Source organism: Choloepus didactylus, chromosome 16, assembly GCF_015220235.1.
Source record: "Choloepus didactylus isolate mChoDid1 chromosome 16, mChoDid1.pri, whole genome shotgun sequence".
NCBI lineage: Eukaryota > Metazoa > Chordata > Mammalia > Pilosa > Megalonychidae > Choloepus > Choloepus didactylus.
In genome coordinates this window covers 21,053,689-21,078,573 of record NC_051322.1, presented here as the reverse complement: position 1 = coordinate 21,078,573, position 24,885 = coordinate 21,053,689, and the positions used below count along the sequence as shown (strand labels likewise).

General features: G+C 36.3%; 2 protein-coding genes across 3 annotated transcripts in view; both read right to left on the bottom strand.

Moving 5' to 3' along the window:
• The window catches only part of CPLX4 (complexin 4), a 32,701-nt gene extending 28,136 nt beyond the window's left edge, over positions 1 to 4,565 (bottom strand). The window contains exon 1 of the mRNA XM_037806321.1: positions 4,399 to 4,565. Coding sequence (XP_037662249.1) covers positions 4,399 to 4,565 — 167 coding nt within the window. The remainder of the gene's footprint in view (positions 1 to 4,398) is intronic.
• Positions 4,566 to 15,741: 11,176 nt separating this feature from the next.
• LMAN1 (lectin, mannose binding 1) overlaps positions 15,742 to 24,885 on the bottom strand; it is a 45,352-nt gene continuing 36,208 nt past the window's right edge. For both annotated transcript variants that reach the window (XM_037806173.1, XM_037806174.1), the window contains exons 12-13: positions 19,245 to 19,366; positions 15,742 to 18,968 (exon numbers count right to left, since the gene is read on the bottom strand). In XM_037806173.1, coding sequence (XP_037662101.1) covers positions 18,932 to 18,968; positions 19,245 to 19,366 — 159 coding nt within the window. In that variant the 3' untranslated portion in view covers positions 15,742 to 18,931. The remainder of the gene's footprint in view (positions 18,969 to 19,244; positions 19,367 to 24,885) is intronic.

The window sequence follows — 24,885 nt, the reverse complement described above, 5'->3', positions numbered from 1 at the left end:
AAACAATCGAAAGTACAATTTGTTTTGTATGACTGCGTGGTATGTGAATATATCTCAATAAAATGATGATTTAAAAAAAAAAAAAAAAAAAAAAAAAAAAAAGAAAAATAGGGGAAGGAAACAAACAGACAAAGGTACCCAGTGTTCTTTTTTACTTCAATTGCTCTTTTTCACTCTAATTATTATTCTTGTTATTTTTGTGTGTGTGCTAATGAAGGTGTCAGGGATTGATTTAGGTGATGAATGTATCACTATGTAATGGTAAACAATCGAAAGTACGATTTGTTTTGTATGACTGCGTGGTATGTGAATATATCTCAATAAAATGAAGATTAAAAAAAAAAAAAACCAAAAAAAAAACATTACCATGAGGCCAGAAAGTTCCCTCATGCCCCTTCCCAATAACCCCTGCCCCCACAGTCCTAGAGGCAAACACTGACCTTTTTCCACCATAGATTGGTTTTGCCTATTCTACAACTTCTTACAAATGAAATCAGTCATACACTATGTATTCATTTGTGTAGAGCTTCTTTGACCCAGCATAATGTCTTTGAGATTTGTCTACATTGTTTTATTTACCAGTAATTTCTTCCTTTTTATTGCTGAGTGATATTCTACTGTAGGACTACCACAGTTTGTTTATTTGTTCTCCTGTTGATGGATACTTGGACTATTTTATGTTTTGGGTTACCATGAATGACGCTGCTATGAACATTCGTGTATAAGTTTTTTTTGTGTGAACCTATCTTTTCATTTCTCTCAGGTACATATCTAGGCATGGAAATGCAATTTAGGTGATTATGTTTACTTTTGTAAGAAACTGCCAGATCACTTTCCAAAGTGATTATTACTATCTTACAGCTAGCCCATCAACTAGAATAACAGTTCTAGTTGCTCTACATTCTGGTCAACATTTAGTGTTGTCAGTCTTTAGTTTAACCATCCTGGTGGGTGTGTAGTAGTATCCCATTGTGGTTTAAACTACCATTTTCATGATGACTAATGATATTAAGCATTTTTTTTCATGTACTTACTGGCTGTTTGCATATCTTTGTGAAGTATTTGTTCAGTTCTTTTGACCATTAAAAACCTTTTTTTTTTTTTTTTGGCTTTTATTATTGAGTTGTAGAAGTTCTTTATAGCCTAGATACCAGTCCTTTGTCATATATATGTTTTACAAAAATTTTTTCTCAGTCTGGGGCTCGATTCTTTTCTTAATGAGGTCTTTTGGTGAGCAAAAGTTTTTAATTTTGATAAAGTCTAATTTATCATTTATAAAATTTTGTGGCTATTGCTTTCTGGGTCATTTGGAAGAAAACTTGGACTACTTTCAAGTTGCAAAGATATTCTTATGTTTGTTTTTTTCTTCGGAAAGCTTTATAATTCTAACTTTTATGTTTAGGTCTAGGGTCCATATCAAATTAATTTTTGATTAATAATGTGAGGTAGGGGTCACAGTTCAGTGTTTTCCAGTTTTTTCAGCAGTATTTGTTGAAAAGATTTTCCTTTTCCCATCAGATTATTTTGATACTTTTGTTGAAAAATCAAATGACTGTGTAAGTTCCATTGACCTATTTGATGATCCTAATGGTGTACACACTCACATCTTACTCTATTCAATCTGTTTACTCCATGTTGTTTCCATGTATCTTGGCGTGTACTAAGGAGCATCCTAAAGTCCAGCAACTGGTTATTTTGAAACCAAGAGTTTAACTCCTTCAAAGTAGAGTACATATAATGAATTGGCTTGAAGCATTTTGAAACTCTCATTTTAGAAAATCCTCCAGCAGCAGTTTATATTAGTCACTCACAAAAACTGGTTGCTCTGCTTTATAGTATCCCCCAAAAGAGTGTAAATTCCTGCAGAAAAAAAGCCTGCATCTTCCATTTCAGTATATCCCTCGGAATGCAAGGCACAAATGAAACAAAGTTCAAAATCAAGTTTAAAATGGTACCATGGCAACTGGTATCATAACTAAGCTAAAGGGGCATTTTAATGTAATTGAGAAAAATGAGGGATAAACAGACTATTGTTTTACTTAGACCTTTCTAAATATTCTATTTAGGTATAAATGTATACTCTTATAGTATTTTTTTTTCTTTTTAAATACAATTTTATTGAGATATTTTCACACACCATATAATCCATCCAAAGTATACACTAAGTGGCTCACAGTGTCACCGCATAGGTGTGCATTCATCACCACAATCCATTTTAGAACATTTTCATTACTCCAAAAACAAAACAAAACAAAACAAAACAAAGAAAACCAAAAACCCCAAAACATCCCAATATTAAAATATTATTGTTAACTATGGTCCATAGCTCTTTCGGTATTAATGGTACCAGTAGTGGAAAAATAAAACAAACCTGAACACAGAAGTAAAGTGAAAATGAATGTGCAACAGAGTGCTCTGTGAAGTAATTTTTAGTTTGTAAGTAGTACAGTCAATCCCACAACTTTTGTAAAAAGTGAGGACTGCTGATATTCATTTTTATTAGAAATACTATAATGTCTACAGCTCTACTTTTTTTGTTGCAATGTAACTTTTGATGAATCTTTTCTGATGCCTGTTCTTTATGTTGCATTCTAGGTGATAAAGCTCTTGAAAATTCAAGCAATGGACTGAAATCGCAAACTCTCTTGCCATGGGAAGCAGGCTGGATCCACTGTCTGCTATTATTTCTTAACTTGGTGACTACATAAATTTATAATATTCTCGCATACACAAAAAGCTGACTGGTTGGCAAATAACCCAATCCACTGACTATAACATTTGGAGATTTTGAGTTTTGGTCTGTCCAGCTATAAAATTAAGGAAATCTAGAACATTATTTAATTAAGCAGATGCCATATCTGCAACCAGGCATATTGCTTAGACATATTAAACAACATTTAACATGATCAGGTATGTAATCTTAATTTCTGATGGTTTTCCTTTTATTAGTTCATTTGAACTGTGAAAGTTTGGTGCTATTGTTCTACTTTTGTTTCTTCATTATACTTGCTTTTCTTTTACAGTTTCTAATCGGTATAAATTTTCATGCCATAGGTTAAATCAGCCAATATTCAAGGCATGCTGCTTCTTTTGCCCGAGTCTTATCTTAGCACCAACATCATTTGTGTAGTTGCATTTATTTTGATTTGGGCTCTTTCTCCTGCACAGTCAAGCATAATACATGTTAGGTAATTTATAAGCCACAGTTACTTTCAGAAAAATACAATAGACAAGGTTTCCACTAAAAGTAGTCCTTTGTACTTTCTTGGTTTCCTCTAGGTCATTAACCTTTTCACCTATAATCATCTTAGCAATCGGATTTAGGCAACTATTATATAATTGATCATTAGCAAAATAGTCATGGTGACAAAAAAAGAAATGCTTTTCTTTTGTAACATGTGATGAACACTTAACCTCAAGTTAATGCTTCAGTTCTCAGTTGATTATTAAAAGAGTGTTTAATTAAGTCTACCTTAATTTTTTTAAAATTGCATATAGATTACACTTATTTAAGGATCAGTCTTCAGCAGTGAAAAGTGTTTGGTAATATTTCATAATATCCAACTAAAATGTTGCTAGTATTTTATTTTATTACATGTTATATAGCCAAGAGCTATCCTTATTTTTTGGGGGGTGTGTGTGTGTAGTAAATAGCTGAAGTATTTGGGGGTGAAGCATAATGATGTCTGTAATTTCCTTTAAAACAGTCCTCCTTCCCTCTCTCTCTCTCTCTCTCTCTCTCTCTATATATATATATATATATATACCATCTAATCTATAAGCAAATATAGCAAAATGTTAACTCGAATTTACATCATGGGTATATGTGGGTATTCATGTACTGTTCTACTTTTTTGTATGTTTAAAAATGTTCATATTAAACAGACCACAAATTCATTCATAGTCTTTGAGAAGCCAAACCTTATGGCATAATTGTCATGTTGCACTTTCTGGGCTGTTTTTTACACATATAAAATCAAAGAAGTTGTACTACGTGTTCTTTAAGGCCCTCTTCTAGGAGTCAAGTCTGAATTCTTATGATTTGAAAGCTTCCTGTTTGCTAGGAGGATGAACTGTGAAAAGACTGTAAAGAGCGTTAGATTCAAAATTTTTCATTTGAACCATTAAAATGAGGTCACAGAAACTGTGAAACTGCTTTAAGAATGACATAAAAATTCATCTCCTGTTTTTCATTTCCATTCATACAAGCAGAACATAGTAGCTTACAATGCTAGGAAATTGTTCACCTTAGGAGAACATACTTGCCTTAGGTTAGAGGTAAACAACGAAAGGAAAGGGATCTAAAAAGCCAAGAGAAATAAATTGGGGAACTGCAGAAGCTGTGGCCAGAATGACTTTCTCTTGCTTGTAAAGGGAAGCGAAGGTGTCTGTACTCACTTCTCCTCAATCATTTGCTTTTGATATTCCTCATATTCTTCTCTAGTCATCCCTTGGGCTGCTGCAGGATCAGAGGTCCCTCCTTCTTCTTTTTTTTCTTCAGACCCACCTCCAAATCCTAAATTCTTTACCTGGTTACTTATCATTGTTTTCATAAAGAGAGCCATTATTTCTGCCCCAGAAAAATAAAACCAAAATTCAGACAAAATCTGAAAGCAAAACAAAACAAAACCCCAAATACCCAAATACCCTCAACGACAGCAGCACTTTTAAGAGCAAAGGAGCGCACGGGCTCATCTCTTCAAGGGCATAAAGATAAGAGTGGTTTGTCAGCATAAGCTGGATTAAAGAGCTCTCCTTAGCATACAAGAGGCAGATGGTTCCGATTACTAAAGCGTGCAATCAGATGCGACTGACTACTTTCTGAATTAACACACTGAGCTAATTTCAGAGGAAAAATACCCCTCACATTCTCTACCCCTCCCTCCCATACCCATTTCTAAATTTTTAATTATAAGCGCAGCAGGGCTTCATCAAGAGATCTGTTTCCATTAAATTAATCAGAGCTGACTGATGATACAGCTGCAGTGGAATTTAAAAATTCCAGCCCTGGAGCACATCCTGTTGAAAACTGAGTCCAATGAGACTCAAACCCCAGAATGTTTCATTAAGCAAAAATAATCCTTTTGATCCATCATTTTATCTCATTGAGCTCTAAGTACTATGTAAGGATTTGCTTTTTTGGGTTTGCTTGCCGTTTGCACTGCTTCATTGGTTACTGTGTCCCATACATAAATACAAAACCGAGGCAAATCTGAAGGGCAAGCCAGGGGTCCTGAGTTTACATCTGGAAGATTATTTTGGCCTTTCCCTGCATGGAAATGATCCAGAGGCACTTCCAATGCTCTGATCTGGAAGGTAAGAACATATTTGAGTCAAATCATCGTTACGTGGCGAAGTCACTTTTTTCAAAAATATACAGTCCACTTTCTGGGTGCTGTATTTAAGCTCACTGGTATATATACTGTCACACAACTTTTTACAGTATTTTGTTTGTTTTGTTTAATGCAGAAGATTCTCAATGGCTATGGTTTTCTTCAGGTCAAGGGAGGAATTGAGTATGGCTAAGACTTTAATCTGTGTTAGTATTTTTCTAATTAAAGCACTCCAGAAAGGGGTGGGGCAGGGAGGGAAGAGATGTAGGCTAGGCTATTGGCAATTTACGCTTGTCATAATTTTATCAGTAGGCATGAACCCACTCAGAAAATAGATATCTCTCAGACTCTACATAATTACATAATTTGGATTTCCCCCTAAAATGTTTGTTTCATATATTTTAATATCTGCTTTCCCTTTTATTAACTTATTTAAAAACATTGCTAAAATGGTCTCGATTTGAAAGACTAACAAAGATAATTAGGGTAAAATATATACTTTACTCAGGGCTACGCTTGATTGAGAATGTACATTAATACTTAACTCCACTTTCATTTTTTATGGGTTGCTTAGATTTAATAAATTCAGACCGTTATCTTTAAATTCCAAGTTTATAATAAAAGTTATTTCATCTCCATTGTAGATTGCTACTAATCCACATGGTCTCACAACGCTTTTCTGAAGAAAAAGTAAAAGCTCTGTGCTTGTCTATTGTTTTGTTTTGTTTTCCTAGTTTAGCAGGCAAAAATTCTCCTTTAGAAAATACTGGACAGGTGTTTGATGACCTTAAAAAACACTTTTATTTCCCACAGAAAAAAGACAATCTGCTGAAGATCTGTCCTGTATGATAGTTTTGTCAGAGAGTGAAATCCCCAAAGTTATAGCTACAGCTAATCTGGATTTCAGTTCATATTAGCTAAGTTATAGGTCCAAATCAGAAGATTAATATATCCCTTAGAGAAAAAAAATAAAAACCCAACAGAATAAAAATAAAAATCCTTTTATAATACAAGTTATTTAAATTTATTATAAAATCTATTATAAAATTCCATTTTATTAGGAATTAGGAAGTATTATTAATGGTGAGTATGCCCAATTCTAAACGACAAAGCCAAAGTTCGTAAGCAGCCCCTGCCTGTGCAGTCCTTGCGTGCGTGTGTGTGTGTGTGTGTGTGTGTGTGTGTGTGGTGTTAAGTATTAAAGAGGCCCTTGGGTGGAAGCTACACCCATGTGGCAACTGAATATCCCTTGGCATTGCTTTCATGAAATAAAATCTCTCGTTTTATCCCTATCAGATAATTCCATTGCAAATGTGGTCATGCTTAAAAAAACTTTTTATTCCTCAATTTATTATAATTGCCTTTCCTCTTAGACACTCAGCAACTATTTGCTGCTGTTTTTAGAATCTTGTAGAAATGTTTGTAGATTCTTCCATTCCTTTAGAGAATACCCCAGGATTAGTGAACTGGACCATTACGTATTACCCCTCATAAGCGTCCCATCAGGCTTGAGTGAAATTTCACCTCCTCATTATGGTCTGCAAAGCCTTCATGACATGGCCCTTACATCCTTCGCAGCCCGCCCCAGCTACCACATTCCCCTTGCTTATTCTACTCTTATCACATCATCACTTTGTTATTGTCCCTTAAACAAAGCTTGTTACCACCTCTGTCCTTGCGCAAACCCTTGCTCTTCTCCCACACCCTGATGTGGTTCTCTCCCACTTAATGCAGGACTCTGTTCAAATTCCCCTTCCTGCAGTGACTTCCCTGACCATCCTCTCTAAAATACCCTCCCCTCCACCATTCCATACTCTGTATCTCTCCATCCTACTATATTTTTCGTCACAGCACTTAACTTTACCTGCAGTCGTATTTTCATTGATTTAGTTGTTTCCCTTCTGTCTACTCACTAGAGGATCCCCAACAGTTTAGGCCAATTCAGTTTTGCTCCACCTTTGTATCCCACACTCTGAGAATCCTGCTTGGCACATAGGAAGTGGTTGATAAGAATCTTGAAGAAAAAAAATTGAATGATTGCCACTTTAATAGTACTAATGCCTTTTCCTTTTTTTCTTTTTTAAGCTATTCGCCTTTAATGGAGGTAATCAAGACACCACCTGGGATAGTAAGGCGCATTCATGGTTTAATCTTTAGGCAGGAGTATTTGTTATGGTTTTTTTTTTTTTTGAAAAATCCTGTTTCATCCTGGTTTAATGGATCTCCTCTATAAATACTAATTGGTTGTGACCATGCCCAGCTTGAAAAATTTGATGGCATCTGACCCAAGGAATTTATGAAAGAAGCAATAATCTCATTAGTGGAACTGAATTTTAAAGAGATATCACATTCAAACAGCACAAATCCATTTAGGTCCTTCACCTGGGATTTTTCTTTTCACATTAAATTCTTAACTTTGCTGCAGTAATTTAAGATTGGTTGGTGGCATCATTTTCTTTTTTGAGCTTCCCCAAGGACATCATGGCTGTAGGTTGTCCTGTCTCAGTCGCTATATATCCTCATACTGCTTGACAGCATTTTGGGGGCAGCCTTGCAGCTAAGCATCACTGTTTAGGAAGGTCAGCAGAACTGGCAGGAAAACAGGTCACAAGTGTTAAGTGCAGAGATGACCAAACAATGAGATTCAAAGGCATGGATTTTCAACTGCTATTCTATTTGGGAAAAGAAGTAATGCATAACAAGGAAAAAAGTCTTGGGAAATAGGATCATTATGGAAACTACAAATTAAATATATAGTTGTAATCATACCATATCCTGGGGAAATTTTAATGGTTCTTGTCTTACCATTATAGGGTGTTCTGTACATAGTAGATATTAATATATATTTGATGAACTGTATTAAAATGCTAGGGCAAATAGCATGGCTCATTTTAATTTTTGTAGGACTTGTTGGTACTTTCTTAGGCACAAGCCCAAGGTTATGTACCAGCCGTGCAGAGATTCTAAGATGCATCCTAGGTTAGGAATGCTTCTGCCATTTTCCAGTAATACTCAGCAATGTGGTATCTGAAGTTATTTCAAAAACCCTCAAGTATTTACATGTTAACACTTGTGCCTAGTCTGTTTCAGTTCACAGGCCTCACTTCTTGGTGAGGTAATGACTGTGTTCCACTGTCTATCCGTCTACCACAGAACTTCAATGCTGGTCAAGTGGCAAGTTGGTATTAAATTCAGTAGTTGTTAAGTCTTGCAACAGGACTCGCTGGCCTCCATGATCCAGTTATAAATCTCCCTGTCAGTTCTGACACAGAAGGGGAAGATGGGTTGGTAACTTTCAAAGATTAACTTCCTAATGTTGCTTCTATAGAGGGCTGACCAATTTGATTGAGTTGAGCTGTCCAGGCTTGAAGTTCAGGTATATTTGGTAAATTGTAGCGAATTGTGGCGTGGCTTGCAATTAGTCTATTTGCAGAAAGTACGAAGGGATCTTAGGAGAGAACTCAAAACAAAGCAGACACAATAAGCTTGTGTTACAGAACCTTAGGGAAATTCTGAATATAGTGTCTTTCACTCAGGTTTACCCTGGTCAAGGCCCATAGACTCTATTCTCCTATAATGATGGACATGTAATTAAATATTAACAAGTGTCCTTCCTAAAACTTTGGTACTGGGGCCCACACACACTATTTTAGTATTTTCTTAACACAAAGTAACATGCAAGTGAGAGTCATTTTCCTCTAACTGGCCACAAACTGCCCCAGAGATGGGCTCTTGGAAGCCTCCATTGCGTCTCTGGGCAGCAGCTGCAGTGAGGGTGCCTGATCCTGATGAGAGAGCTGGCTGCAGTGTCTGGTAGGAAAGAGGAAGCATGGCCCACAGCAGTGGTGGGGTCTGGTGTGCATGTTGGCACATGACAGAAGTGATGCCACTGCTTGGCTAATGTGGCAGAATCTTAAGGAACAAACAGGAACATTCAACAAAGGCAGATGAGGCTATGGGGGGGGGAGGGGCAAAGTGCCCAATGGAAATAAAAGGGGTTCAGAGGAGCAGAGAAAAGAAAACACAAATGCCACAGGGTAGCTGACTAGGCAGCTGTCAGATAAATTTGGGAGTACCTGCAGAACTTGATGGGACTCCTGATCCTTTGGACTGTTCCCCTTTGAAATCTCATGAACAGGTAGGGGAAGAGCCAAAAAGCCCGGGTTGCAAATGTTCCTAGTCCAGTGCTCCCTTCTGATTTCCAGACCCATGTAATAATAATAATAATAGCTAACATTACTGACCACATGGTATCCTGTTTCTAAGCTCTGTTCTTGGTGTATGTTTATCTCATCATCCCATTTTACAGGTGGAAAATTGAGGTATAGATCTATCCTGACTCTAAGCCCACACTGCCTCCTGGACCTTTCATACTGGGATAGTTATGCAAAAATCTATGTCTCAAATGGAATTCAACCTCTCTCCTCACCCCCGTCTCCCATCCTTTTTCTTATGTTCCCTATTTTAGGGAATGGTACCACTTTCATCCAATTCCCCAAGCCAGAAACAGTATTTTATGACACGCTTCTCATTCACTCCCCACATCAAATCATTATTGCTTACTAAGAGCACTCAACAATCCTGTCAGAAATGCTCTAGTATTTTCATACATTTTCTACTTTTCTAGTTCCACTGTCTCTGCTTCCTTCAGACCAATGTTTTTCACCTGGAGCACTGCAGCTGGTCTGTGCCTCGAGTCCTCCAATCCATTCTCCAAGAAGCAAAGATTTTTCTAAATGCAAATGTTTCTCTTCTGCTTAAAACTTTCATGGTCCCCAACTGCCTTTTGGATAAAGTCCAAGCTCCTTAAAATAGTTCACAGAGAAGTTTGGGCTTCCTCTGCACAGGCGCAGCTGGAGCACTGCCTCCTCAAGATGTACTCTCAGGCTTCCCTGAGATGTTCCTGAGACCTCAGGCGTGTCTACGGGTTAGAGGAGCTTCAGAGGAGCAGCTGATTTGCTCAGCCAAAAGCAGTTCTTGATCTGCCTGTCCAGAATGCAGCAAACTCGATGTTGCCACCTCCAGAAGCTACCACAGACTGTCTGACGGGAGGATGTGGACCAACCTTGAGAAGGGCAAGGTGAGCTGAGGAGGCCCAGAGGCAGGATGCCCAGGAAAGGCTACTTCACAGGAGAGCCTGTATGAGTGTAGTCTGGAGCATCTCTGGAGAAAACTCAGGCCTACCATATCCAAATGCCTCCAAGCATCTCTGAGTGTCAGCATCACTGTCAGCTCTTAGCTTCTCTCGAAAATGTCCCTCTCAGTTCGTCCTTTTAAAGGACTCCAGTAAGCTAATCAAGACCCACCCTGAAGGGGCATTGGCCACACTCCATAGAAATAATCTAATCAAAAGGATCACCTACAGTTGGGGTACTGCTTTACAAAACCAGAATTGATCTTGACATTGGAAAAAGGAGACTTATGGTTATTAGAGGGAAGATTCCTAAGCAGGAGCTATACAGAACACTACCAACATGAGGAACTTACAGATAAGAGCTCAGAAAACCAAGGCAAACATTGGTGGCAAGTTTTATTCACCAATAAAATGTTGACTACAGAGCAAGAGAACATCTCGGGAACACCATGTAATCTGGGCATAAACACTTTTCCTTCAAGAATAATACCTTTTAAATATGACATCGCAGGACCTACTTACCTTGATCTAAGTGCACTGGCCTCACACTGTCAGTATTCAAAAGATAGTGCTGATGAATTTAATGTATGTGAGAAGTGGATCCACAGTTTTGATGATGGCAGAATTCAAACTGGAGAGAAATATTTTCATTGTAATAAAAATGTGAAAGCCTTCAGTCAAAAGAAGGAAGTTATTCAGAATCAGACAGTTCACAGTTTGGGGCAACCTTTTAAAGATGCTGAATATGGAAAAGCTTTCCTACAGAAAGCTGCCTTTTTAGCATCCATGAATGCCCACACAAATATGAAATAGTATAAATACAATGAATGTGTGGAAAAGATGCCTGAAAAATCTACTCGTATTGTCTCTCAGAACATTCCTAAAGAATGTAAGAGTCACGATGAACTTAATGAATATAAATGTAATGACAATGGGATAAATTTCAGCAGGATTGCTCACCTTCAAAAAATTGATATAGGAGGGAAGACTTTCACCCAAAATTCACACTTTAGAGAACATCATAAATTTGTGTAGAGGTGAAACCATTTGAGTATGGAAAAATTTTCTGCCAGGATTCAGCCCTTCTGGTGCATCAGATAACTTACACAACACAGAAGTCCCCTGATTATAACACATGTAGAGAGACATTCAGCTACCAGGCATCTCTCAGTGTATATCAGAGAACTCACATAAGGGAAAAACCCTGAGTGTAAGGAATTTGGAAAATCCTGTCCTGTGAATTTACATCCAATTAGGCATCAGATAAGTTACCCACAGGAGAAGCCCCATGAATGTCATGAATGTGGGAAAACTTTCAGTGAGAAATCACAACTAAGGAAACATCAGGGAACTCACAGGAGAGAAACCCTATAAATGTGACACACATGAGAAAGCTTTTAGTGCAAAGAATGGTCTCAGAGTACATCAGAGAACTCACACATGGGAGAGAGGCTTTGAATGCAGTGTGTGGGATATCTTTCAACTCTAAGTCAACCCTCATAGGACACCAGAGAACTCACACAGGGGAGAAACCCATTGAATGTAATGAATGTGAGAAATCTTTCAGCTTGAGATTACACCTAGGGAATCATCAGCGAAGTCACAAAAGGGAAAAACTATATAAATGTGATGAATGTGGAAAACATTTCAAACACAATTCATACCTAGGAAAACATCACAGAAATCACACAATGGAGAAAATGTATGAATGTAATCAATGTGAAAAGCTTTCAGTCAGAATTCATTTCTTAGATCACATCAGAGAACTCACACAGGAGAGAAACCCTATAATTGTAATCAGTGTGGACAATCTTATAGCCAGAATTCAAGTCTCAGAAAACATGAGAACTCACACTGGTGAGAAACCCTATAAACGTGATGAATGTGGGAAATCTTTTAGGTGGAAATCACATCTCACAGAACATCAGAGAACTCACACAGGTGAGAAACCTATGAATGTAACGAATGTGGAAAAGGTTTCAGTCAGAATTCAGGTCTACTAAAACATCAGAGAACTCACACAGGAGAGAACCCCTATAATTGTAATCAGTGTGGACAATCTTATAGGCAGAATTCAAGTCTCAGAACACACCAGAGAACTCACACTGGGGAGAAACCCCATAAATGTGTGAAATATTTAGGCAGAAATCACATCTCACAAGGCATCATAGAACTCACACAGGTGAGAAACCCTGTGTATGTAATGAATGTGGAAAATCTTTCAGCAAGAATTCAGTTCTAAGATATCAGAGCACTCACACAGGAGAGAAAGCCTGTAATTGTAATCAGTGTGTAGAATCCTTTATCGAAACATCAGGCCTCAGCATACACGAGAGAACTCACACTGGGGAGAAGCCTTACAAATGCGATGAATGTGGGAAAACTTTCAATCTGAAATCAAGCCTTAGAGAGCATCAGAAAGCCCACACAGAGGATTAAACATAGGAATTCTAATAATTTGGAAAAACTCTGAGCTGGAAATCATATCTCATGTAATACTACAGGAGACGCACAGGAAAGAAACCTTTTGTATAAATGAGCATTGGAAGTTCCTTGGCAAAATATCAACCTTCTTTAAATATCAGAAAAGTTACACGGACGAGAACTTCTGAAATATATTTTGCACGGAATGTCTTTCAGTGTGAGTATAGTCCTCATTGGATAGCAGAGAATTCACCCAGGAACGAAACCTTATAAAAATAATATGGAAAACATTCTTTGTGAACTCAGCCTTCAGGAAACTCACAGTTTTGAAGACTTCTGAGAAAATAATAATGTGAACACTTCGTGCCAGGATCCATAACTCCTTCATGATGAGAGAAATCATCCAGTGAGAAAACCTAGAATGTAACAAGTGGGTTGTAACCCTAAACCAAAACCAACTTTCTCAGAACAGCAGAAAATACCTTGAGTTGGACCTTTTCGTGTATCACAGCAACAAGGAGACTCTATGAAAGTAAAGGATATAGAAAATCCTTCAGTATATACTAGTAACCTTTTCCTCTTTTCCCTTGTTGCACACTAAGGCTAAGTTTTCTAACCTCTCCTTCATCGAAGTCACATCATGTCACCAATCTCTAACTAGTGGAATGTAGGAATCAGTGACCAGACCCATTGAAGATAGCTCTCAAAATTTCATTTTGTTCTCCTGTCTCTTGTCAGAATGGAAAGAAGCGTTTGGGAAGGAAATCATGGGACTCATGCACTTACGATGGGAAAGTACAAGATTTGGAAGGAGCCAAGGTCAGAGAGTGACTATGGAACAGAATTTTCTCCTCCATGTACAAAGGTAGACCTAGCGTGACAAGGAAATGAAGTTGCTGCTGGTATACTCCTGCAGGTTTGAATGTACTTAATACTGACATGCTTACCATAGGTTAATAAAATTTACAAATATGATTGAAAAAAAAATAGTTTACAGAACTCCAGGATCTGGCCTCTGTATATCCTATTCAACCATCTTTCCCTTTATTCTTCAGCAAAGCAGGACACCTTACAGGTCCTCAGACAAACTAGAACGTGTCTCCACTTCATGCTTTGCTCATGTTCCCTTGTCTGCTAGGGATGAGCTCTCTTCCTTCCTCCCTTATTTGCATGGCTCACTAATGCCTACACATACCGGGGGATATGGTTCAGGTAACATCTGTGGGAAGATCCCTTAATCCCCCTACCACCTGGTTCAGACTCAGGATTCTTCAAATATGAGTATCTGTGCATCAATCCTGGAAAATTCTCAATGATTATATCTTTGAACAGTTCATCATGATTTTCCCTGTTCTTTCTAGAACTCCTGTTGTTAGTGTATGTGTACTTTCTCATTGATTCCCAATTTATTATTTCCCACTTTTTAAATCTCTGTGCTGCATTCTGGATAATCTCAGATCCATCTTCCAATTAAATAATTCTTTTCAGCTGTGTCAAATCTGATATACAAGTTTAATTCCTCCCTTCCCTATTCCCCACATTAAGTTCTGTTCTGGGTGGTTCTTTTTAACTCCACCTGTTCTATTTTCCAGTGTTCCATTCCTTCCTTATGACTTCTAATCCTATATATTTCCAACCTTTTTTTAAGCATTTTAAAGTGTACAGATATGATAGCCTTTTTCAGAGTGCTCTATTGTTCTAGATTCTTGGAGGTGCTAAGTTTCCTATTTAGAGTCTACTATCACTCTTTCGTATTTATTGGTTTGGTTTGTAAGTTTTAGAGCTATTTCGGTTAGGACTGGCTTTTCTGTGTGTGTCTAACATACCTCAGTTATGGAATTATTGCTGAAAAGTTTTGTTTTGCCTTCTCCTGGATTTTACTAGACTAGAATCAACTCATCCATTGTTTTTGGCTTGGAGAATTCCACACCATGCAAGTGAAGTCTGGATGCTACAGTGGCATAAAGCCTAAGTCTGGACTTCAATTTCTCACAGCAAACTGTCCTTCTGCCCAGAGCCCCAGGCAGAGAAGCGTCCTTATCCCATGTTGTAGGTGGGGATGAGGGGTACTTTTAGTCCACTTCCCCTGAAGGAGCAGTTCTTCCCAGATTCTAGCTTTATCCCATGTCTCAGTTTGAAACTTGCCTTTTTCCCCAGGCTTAAGACAATGTCCCATTGCCCCAGATAAACATCATAATCTCCATGTATAGTCTCCAGGGCTTATATATGGTCTAGTTCTTTTTTATTCCCTCCTGCAGGCAGGCTTACTAATTAGGTTTTAAGTTCTCTCTGTTTCTTTCAAACCCACCTATGTATTTAAATCTTATATTTCTATTTTATCCAGCATCTCTGCATGTTCATGACAGAAGAGGGATCCATTAGCTTAGTCTACCATTTTCTGGATCCTTTCCACAAAGACTCTACAAATCCTGTGAGGTAAGTATTATGAAGAAACTGAAGGTTACCTTTAGTAAGTAGCAGAGCCAAGATTCAAACTCAAATTTATCTGACTCCCGAACCCTACATTTTCCTTTATTCCAATTCTCAGAATTGGAATTACTTGGTCAAAAGGTGCTTGCCAGAAAGATTTAAACATTTTTTTTTTTTAACTGCCAATAGCAATGACTAAGAGTTTTAGCTTGGCTAGCTACACTTTTACCAGCATTTGGTTATTAATGGTGAAAAATACTAAATATGTTGTTTTAATTATTTGTATATTTCATTAAAAGCAAGAATAAACATTAATCCATTATCATTTATACATTATATTTTTATGCTATTATGTTTTGACTTGCCAACAGCTATTTCTTATCGAAGATCAATAAAGGAAAAAGTAAATTTACTAAAATAATTCTTTATTTGAGTAAGGTCAATGTCATTTCTTGAATTCCAGCAAGCATCAAATAACATTCAGGAAAAAAAAGCTTGACAAAAATGTTATCCAATTGAAATTGACAGTGGATAGAAAAACCTTTTAAACTTTACAACAGTATCAATAAAAGAAATATATTAAACAGGCAACATACAGATCTAAAAAGTTGTGTTGATTTTACATTAAATCTTATAAATAAAATAATCCCTTGTGCAATAAACACAAGAACAGGGAAAGATAATCACATCTTAATATTCACAACTGTTATTTATGTTCTTTATAAACACTGTATCTTTGCAATGCAGTGGGTTAGGCAATCCCTTATTCAAGTAATTTCTGTTTCCCCCAAGTTGTCAAAAAGTACAGTTGTCTGAAATAAAATTTCACAACAATCACAATCAAGAAAGCAAAAACTTTAGCAGGCAGGATTTAGATAGAATTTTCATGGCTAAACTATGATCTGAAGATAATTTTCAAAGTTTAAAAGCCATTACCAAACTACCAAGAGCTACAGGCAACAATCTGGAGTTAGTCTGCAGTTGCTAATGAACCAAGAATTTTAGTAAAAAAGAACATTAAGTCAATTTTAAGTATAAAAGAATCAGTGCACAAATGACAATAATATCATTATGCTCTCAGCTCAGCTTTAAACAAACAAAAAATAAAACCCAAAAAACCCCACACAACCTTTTTTTTTCTCCCACTCCCCATCTTGGTTCTAAAATTCTAGTGTACTCGGAATCACCTGAGGTGCCTGTTGAAAACTAATATTCAGAAGCCCCCCTGCCAAATTTTGATTCAGGCAGTTTGGAATGGGGTCCCAGAGTCTGTATTCTTACCAAGCCACCACACTTTGAGTGACACTGATATCCCTTTAATTCACAAAATATTGTTTATTATTTGTGGCTTTATAGTATGGTTTCAATCTAAATAAAACATTTAAACAATTAGAACATGAAGTACATTAGATAACTGCATTTTCTTGTTAAAAGTGGTATCATAAGCACTATGACTTACAGTAATATTGTAAAATCAATTCTGTTTTAATCCAAGGCACTGTAATATACTTGCTGGTGTGCGAGAAGAGAACAAATTCAATTATTATACAAAATAGCACAGAAATGAAAGAATCCTGGCAGTGATTGATTATTCCATAGAGCAAACATTTCTCTTCAGAAATGAGTTAAAGTCAATTATTTTGAGGAAAATCAACAAAACTTCAAATGATATAATGAATACCCTGGGTGAACTGCTTCATGAACAGTTTTCAAGCAAGTTAATTTACTAAATTAAAAGGAAAAAGGATTCATGCTCATGCTCTTTCCTAACAGCTGTCTCCGCTTGTATTAGGAATGAGCAGACTGGAGTCCCCTGAATTTTAGCCTGACACAAATGTGAGATGCACAGGTTTGGTATCCCTTTAGTTTTAGGCACATGTAACCATGAATTTTATAATACTGGACTTAGCAGCCTTTTATCTCATGAGGATTTCCCAAGTACCACAGTCTACAACTTAAACACTCTTCTGAGGGTATAAATTTTTTTCATGAAAGAAGAGTAAATTCTGTGATGATATAGTCTCTCAAACAATGAATTTCAAAATGTTAACACTGTAAAGGAAAAACACTAGAGAAGCATTTTCTACATTGAGGTGAATGAAGCAGAGTGAATCATCATTAGAATATTCTCCTTTAGTGTTCTAGGATAAATGCTAATAAGAAAAGCATACATAGTACTAATCGGGTATTGCTATAAACGCAAAGTTCTTCATAAAGTCTTTGTATAGATTTTAGGCAGCAAGACCAATATGTAAATGACATTTGAGAGCAAATGTGTGAATGCTTGGAAGAATTAAATAGTAGTATTTTATGAAACAGTATTATTTTAGATTCTATAACAAATGAAAGACAACCATTTTAGTTAAAGAGGTCAAAAGTATTTTGAAGCTAGCAAAAGTAAGTTTACATCAGCTATAAAAACAAACTTAAATATGCATCTTAAATGTCATTTGCAGACTGTATCTACAATACCTAGAACAATGTACAAAGACTATAAAACCTCTTTCTGTCGGCACTTCAAGGTTAAGCTTGCCAACATGTGCTCCAAAATTAAGTTTTTGTTCTCACATTAAAAGAAAGGAATCAGAAGTATGAACCCTATTTCTCAAATTTTGCCTTTAAAAATCTTGAAACTGCTTCTACTAGAGTCTCCTTGATTTAAAGAGTATGTAAATAGTCACAATGCCAGGTAGTATAGAGTTATGTAAACTAGAAAGTGGTGGCTTTTATGAATTTAGAACATCTTCAGAACACACAATCTGAGTTGAATTTATATGCTGTACAAAACTGGACATAAGCTCCTCAAATTATAAATATAAACGCAAATAGTTTTTTTCATAATACTGAACTGACATCATTGAAATGATGACATTCAAAAATATGGGCAATCATGAAATGAATACATTATCAGGCGAAATACCCATAAAAACCATTATCAGAAGAATCATTTCATCTAAATGGTTTTAGGCAAAGAGCAGCTCTTAATTTTCCCCCAAAATTTCCTTTAAAAGTAAAATACATCATCAATAATCAGAGGGAAAAAATATTTCAAGAAATATTCAGAAGCCTATTATCCAGATCCTAAAGCTCTCAGACAAAAATATTCTTTGAGTCAAAGGGAGCTGTATTAAAATTAAAGGACTGCAGGACTAGATTTTAGATTATAAGAAATTCTGACCTCTAAAAAAGACTTTTGTTACAAAATAAACATGATGGGGAGCTCTGACTTGGACCTCAATATTGGTGGGCAGGGGGAGGCAAGTTACAGGATAAGTACATTTATATTAAATAAAGAAACCTCCAATATCATAGAATTATGGGTAATATTCATATTGAGGGGTTTCCCCTACTTTCTTATTTATCAATATTCTGTTCATTGGCTGCATTCTACTGACCAGAAATTCACAGAAATTTAAATAGATTTATGTACTATGCACAATTTTATATGTAGTCGTTTTTGTGTTAAGGTTTATTTTTACTGCAAATCAATGTTTAAAGTTATTTTATAAAAAATTTAATAATTTAGACTATGAAGCAATTTAAATACTTAAATTCCCTCAAAAAGACATTTTGTACATACATACATGATGTACACAAGTGAAAATGATGGTCAAAAGAATTTTTTGGCAGCTGCTTCTTGCTGAGTCCTAAGGTGAAAAAAAAAGGAGGAAAAACTGAAAACATTTCTACATACTTTGCAAAGAAAGGATTACTTACAATTAAAATAAACAATGCCTTTTTGAATTATGCAATTTCATTAATCACAAATTCTAAACATGCACTCTCAAGTGAACTGAAATTGGAAATAATATTTCATTTGTATAACGATTTTATAGGTATTGAAAGTTCTAAAGCGGGCATAGATAACTTGGTTGAGTATTTCAAATTAAACAGATACAGAAAAATTTTATCAAGACACTTACCTATACATGATATAACCAATGAATAACACCGTTTGTACCACTACAAATACAATGAAATGAACTGTAGATAAACATGATGGAAATGGTGGTAGTTCTGGGCATTTCGGTTTTTCATGTGATGGCTATAAGACAAAGAATTTTCTATTACAATTAGTCAAATTAATACTTTGGAAAAAGAAGCAAATGTGAAAACTTATGGTATATTATATAAATTCAAGTATTTCCATTCATTTATTCATATTTTTTATCCCCTTAACTTTTACTGCCAAACTTTTTGAAAGACTATTTTATACTGGAAGGCTTCTACCTTTTCACTATGTAGTCACCAAACTACTTGAGAAATGTAATGACTTTTTCTCAACCATCATCCTCTTTAATCATGTAGCATTCAATGTTACTGACCAGTGTTTGAAATACTTTTCTTTTCCTAATAGAATATTCCTTTGATGTTAAGGAAGCAATTAAATATTAGGGACAAAGATTTCATCAAGATATCCAAAAAGCACCGTGTCTAGGAATAATTATTATCAATGTTTATTACAATGGGGCAAAGTTCTTTGGTTCATATATTTTACCTGTAGCATCAACTTGGTCACTGCAGTGAAGGCTAAAGTTGGGGTGGGGGTGGGGAGACATCATAAAGAAATAAGGGAATAGATAATAAGGTTTTAGATAAGGGGTAAAGGTCCGTAAGAAAACTATCAAGCCATATTTTGGGGGAAAAAATTGTATATTCAGGGCCTATACATGTATATATACCTAAAGGCAAAATACAAAGGAGACAAGATTAGAGGTTGAAGACCTAAGTTCTTCCCTGTCTACCACTTACTAAAGTGGGAAAGTCGATTTAACATGTTAACTTTTTTCCCTAAAGGAAGATGGATATTTAAAAAAAATAAAAAACAAACAAACAAAAAAACTTTTAAGAAGATAAAGCTTCATATAAAATATAAGGGATTGGGACTTTTGCTTCTGGTGAAATAGACTAGATAATCTGAACCAACAATTTTGTAGAAGACAACTAGGGGAGCTAGAAACAAATCTAATCAAATCAAAACACCCCCAAAAAACCTGCTTGAAGGCAAAGGAAGCTAACAAGACAGCAAGAACTTATAGGATAAGGATCTTGGAAATTAAAAACAGGGCATAGAAATACACTTAAAACCACACATGGATCAAAAGAGAAATTAAAATGGAGATTATAAAATATTTTCACTGAATGATAATATAAACACCACATATAAGAAACTCATGGGATAGGAGGAATAGCTTCTGCTTCTGCCCTGAAAGGTGAGCTACTAAAGGAAATGTTCTCCCACCTTAAACAAATAGAAAACCACATAAAATATATGAAATGGGTGTTATCAGGCACTGGACACAGGCAAAACGGGGCTAGAGGACAGTGATAACCGAGAGAAGGGAAACAAGGTGAGATCTAGGATTGCCCCAGCCCACTGCCTGGAGGCAGCTTCTAAGCTGCAAAACAGGAGGGGGAACACCAATAAAACCCAGTGGTGTTGCTGAGTTGAGAAGACACAGCCTGCAGCTTAGAGAGGCCAAGGCATAAAATGTGTGTGACAGAAAATGAAATGGCGAGAAAACTCTGGAGAATTGCAGGAGTCTGTTCGAATCTTTGGCTGAGTATGGACCTACACATGCATGGGATGAAATTCCACAAAGCTGTAGAAAGAACCACCAGAAAGCCACAGGCCAAACGATTCCCAGAGCTCACACAAAGTGCTGGGAATGGTTTGCTCTCCCATCAGCCAGAGTGGGAAGACCACAAGGGGCATCAGGTAGATTCCTCAGAAGTGTGTATCTTAGTAATGGGAAGGAATTAACTCTAGACTAGTGGTTCTCAACTGGGGGAAATCTCCACCTTAGGGTGACATTTAACAATGTCTGAGGACATTTTTGATCATCATGCCTGGGGATATGTTACCAGCATCTAGTGGATAGAGGCCAAGGATGCTACAAAATATCCTACAATGCACAGAACAGACCTTCACAACAAAGAATTATCTGGTACAAAATATCAATAATGCAGAGATTGAGAAACCCTGTCCTAAAGACTTATCTAGACCCACACTAAGAAAGCTTAAAAAGCATGCCTTGAAAGGATCAAACTAATCCCAAAAAACTTTACTGCAGGCCAGAAGAAGGTCAAACACTACTTAAAGGAATACCACAAAATCCAGAACCAACAACATAAGAATTAAAAAGTCCAACATCCAATAAAAAATTACCAGGTATGAAAGGAAGCAAGAATATAGGACCTACTACCAGGAGAAAAATTAATCAGTAAAAACAGACTCAGAAATGTCACAGATGATGAAATTACAGGACAAGGACATTAAAAAAATATAAATATGTTCCAACTGCTTAACAATGTAAAGGAAAACATGAATGTGATGAGGAAAGAAATGGCAGGTGTTAAAAGGGACCGAAGTAGAACTTCTGGAGATTAAAAAAACACACACACAAAGGAAGAAGACAGGAGCAGATTAGATATTACAGAAGAAAATATTAATGAATCTGAAGACATGGCAGTAGAAATGATCTATAGTTAGAAGTGATCTAACATCAGAAAAGGGGGAGAGGACAGAAAAAAAATGGCTCAAAAATTTTCAAATTTAAGGACAACTATACACACACAGATCCAAGATGTTAAGCCCCAAGCAGAAGAAATAGCAAGAAAATGAAATCAAAGCACACACACCATAAACTGCTGAAACTAAGTATTGAAGAGAAAATCTTAAAAGCAGAGAAAAAAGAAACACTATGTTTCGATTTTATAAGTAAGAATGACTATCTTCTCATGCAAGCTATTATACAATGGACTGACATCAGACAGAATAAAACTGTCAACTTAAAATTCTACACCCTGTGCAAATATCTTTCAAAAATGAAGGCAAAATAAAGACTTTTTTTCAGACAAACAAAAGCTGAAAGAATTTGTAGTGTATAAACCCACACTACAAGATCCGTTAGAAGAACTTCAGGAAGAAGGAAAATGATATCAGATTGCAAACTCTGAGCTACATAAAGGAATGAAAACCCTGAAAATGGTAAACATATGGGTAAATATCAAGGACATTTTTAATCCCTTTAAAAACTAATTGTTTAAAGCAAAAAAAAAAAAAAAAGCACAATGTATTGTGGATTCATAGCAGACGTAGAACTAAAATGTATGACAACAACAGCACAAAGGACAGAAGGGGAAAACAGAAGCACTTAAGTGTCATTATATTACTGAAGATATGCTATGACAAATTAAGAAAAACGAAACAAATAATAGAAGAATAAAGTATAGCCTAAACAAACAGTTCCTTTTAAGGGAGGAATAACAAGGTGGCAAGGACAAGCATAAAAGCTAGACTTCTCTGAATATATCTTACTCTGTAGATTTGAGGAACCAATCCTTAGTTTAGATCCAACTGTCCAATGCAAGACATTGTCCAACTGTTTAATGTAAAAGAATGCCTGTTTCCTCCCCAGCCTTGGCAACAGAATATGTTATTAGACTTTGGATTTTTGTCAAATGGGTAAGAAAAAAATTTATTTTACATTTTGATGCAGTTTGAGCATCTTTTACATGGTTAAGAGCCATTTACATTTTTTCCCCATAAACATACTATTCATTTCTTTAATCCATTGTTAAATAGAGTTGTTCCACATCAAACTTTAAATGGTGATTATTTCAGGGAGTTTGGATTGGAAAGGGAAGGGGTAGGTGCTGCAAGTATTTGTGAATTTTGTAATATTTTTTAAAGCCAGCAAATATATTAAGGCACAACATGTTTAAATACCAGAAATCTGTCTTCTAATATTACCCCTTCTGCATGTGAAACTTCAACAAAAGGCATCCTGTTTTTAATATTCATGTTTATATAGCCAATCTCTTTCCAAAAATGTAGATGGGACTTGCAGTAAAAAAAAACAAAAACAAAGAAACACAAACAGATCAAATAAAGTAAAAAAGCTTTAAAAATATGAACTAGGTAAGAAGAGAAAAGAGCTCAAAGGAGAAGAATCCTAAGGAAAGCTGTCATTATCCAGACAGCTTTAAATCTGTGTTTCCTAAAGCCTAGCAGAGTGAAATATGAGTTAACCAGCTCTTCTTCATCTAACAAAGGGGTTTGCCATGAAGAGACATTTATCTACCTTTTTCTAAGCTGTTTAAAGATATCATTGCTGATAACAAGAGTCATGTTTTTAAACAGGGTTTAAAGAAGACAATCTAGAAAATAAAAACTAGAATTGTGACAGTCCCACTAACTGGAATAGTATTCAATTTTTAAGAAAAAGAAAAACTATTCTACAGCATATGGAAACACAAAGTGTTCCAATTCTTTTTTTTTTTTAAATCTTCATTTTACTGAGATATATTCACATACCACGCAGTCATACAAAACAAATAGTACATTTGATTGTTCACAGTACCATTACATAGTTGTACATTCATCACCTAAATCAATCACTGACACCTTCAAAAATAACAATAATAATAATTAGAGTAAAAAAGAGCAATTGAAGTAAAAAAGAACACTGGGTACCTTTATCTGTTTGTTTGTTTGTTTCCTTCCCCCATTTTTCTACTCATCCATCCATAAACTAGACCAAGGGGAGTGTGGTCCTTATGGCTTTCCCAATCCCATTGTCACCCCTCATAAGCTACATTTTTATACAACTGTCTTCGAGATTCATGGGTTCTGGGTTGTAGTTTGATAGTTTCAGGTATCCACCACCAGCTACGCCAATTCTTTAGAACCTAAAAAGGGTTGTCTAAATTGTGCGTAAGAGTGCCCACCAGAGTGACCTCTCGGCTCCTTTTGGAATCTCTCTGCCACTGAAGCTTATTTCATTTCCTTTCACATCCCCCTTTTGGTCAAGAAGATGTTCTCTGTCCCACGATGCCAGGTCTACATTCCTCCCTGGGAGTCATATTCCACGTTGCCAGGGAGATTCACTCCCCTGGGTGTCTGATCCCACGTAGCGGGGAGGACAGTGATTTCACCTTTCAAGTTGGCTTAGCTAGAGAGACAGGGCCACATCTGACCAACAAAGAGGCATTCGGGAGGAGACTCTTAGGCACAATTATAGGGAGGCCTAGCCTCTCATTTGCAGCAACCGCCTTCCCAAGGGTAAAACCTATGGTAGAGGGCTCAACCCATTAAACCACCAGTCCCCTATGTCTGTGGTCATGTTAGCAACCATTGAGGTGGGGTAGGCCAATACCCCTGCATTCTCCACAGGCTCCTCAAGGGGGCTCTACATATTTTTTTCCTTTTTTTTTTTAATTAAATTAACTATATGAAAAAAAAAAACAAAAAAAACAACCATACAATAAAAGAACATTTCAAAGAGACCATAACAAGAGAGTAAGAAAAAGACAACTAACCTAAGATAACTGCTTAACTTTCAACATGTTCCTACTTTACCCCAAGAAAGTTACCTAATATAGCAACATTTCTGTGAACTTGTTCCTACTATATCCATCAGAACTTAACAGACCATAGTCATTCCTGGGCATCCCCAGAACGTTAAATAGCTTATCTGTTCTTCTTGGATTATTGTTCCCCCTTCCTTAATTGCTCTCTATTGCTAGTTCCCCTACATTCTACATTATAAACCATTTGTT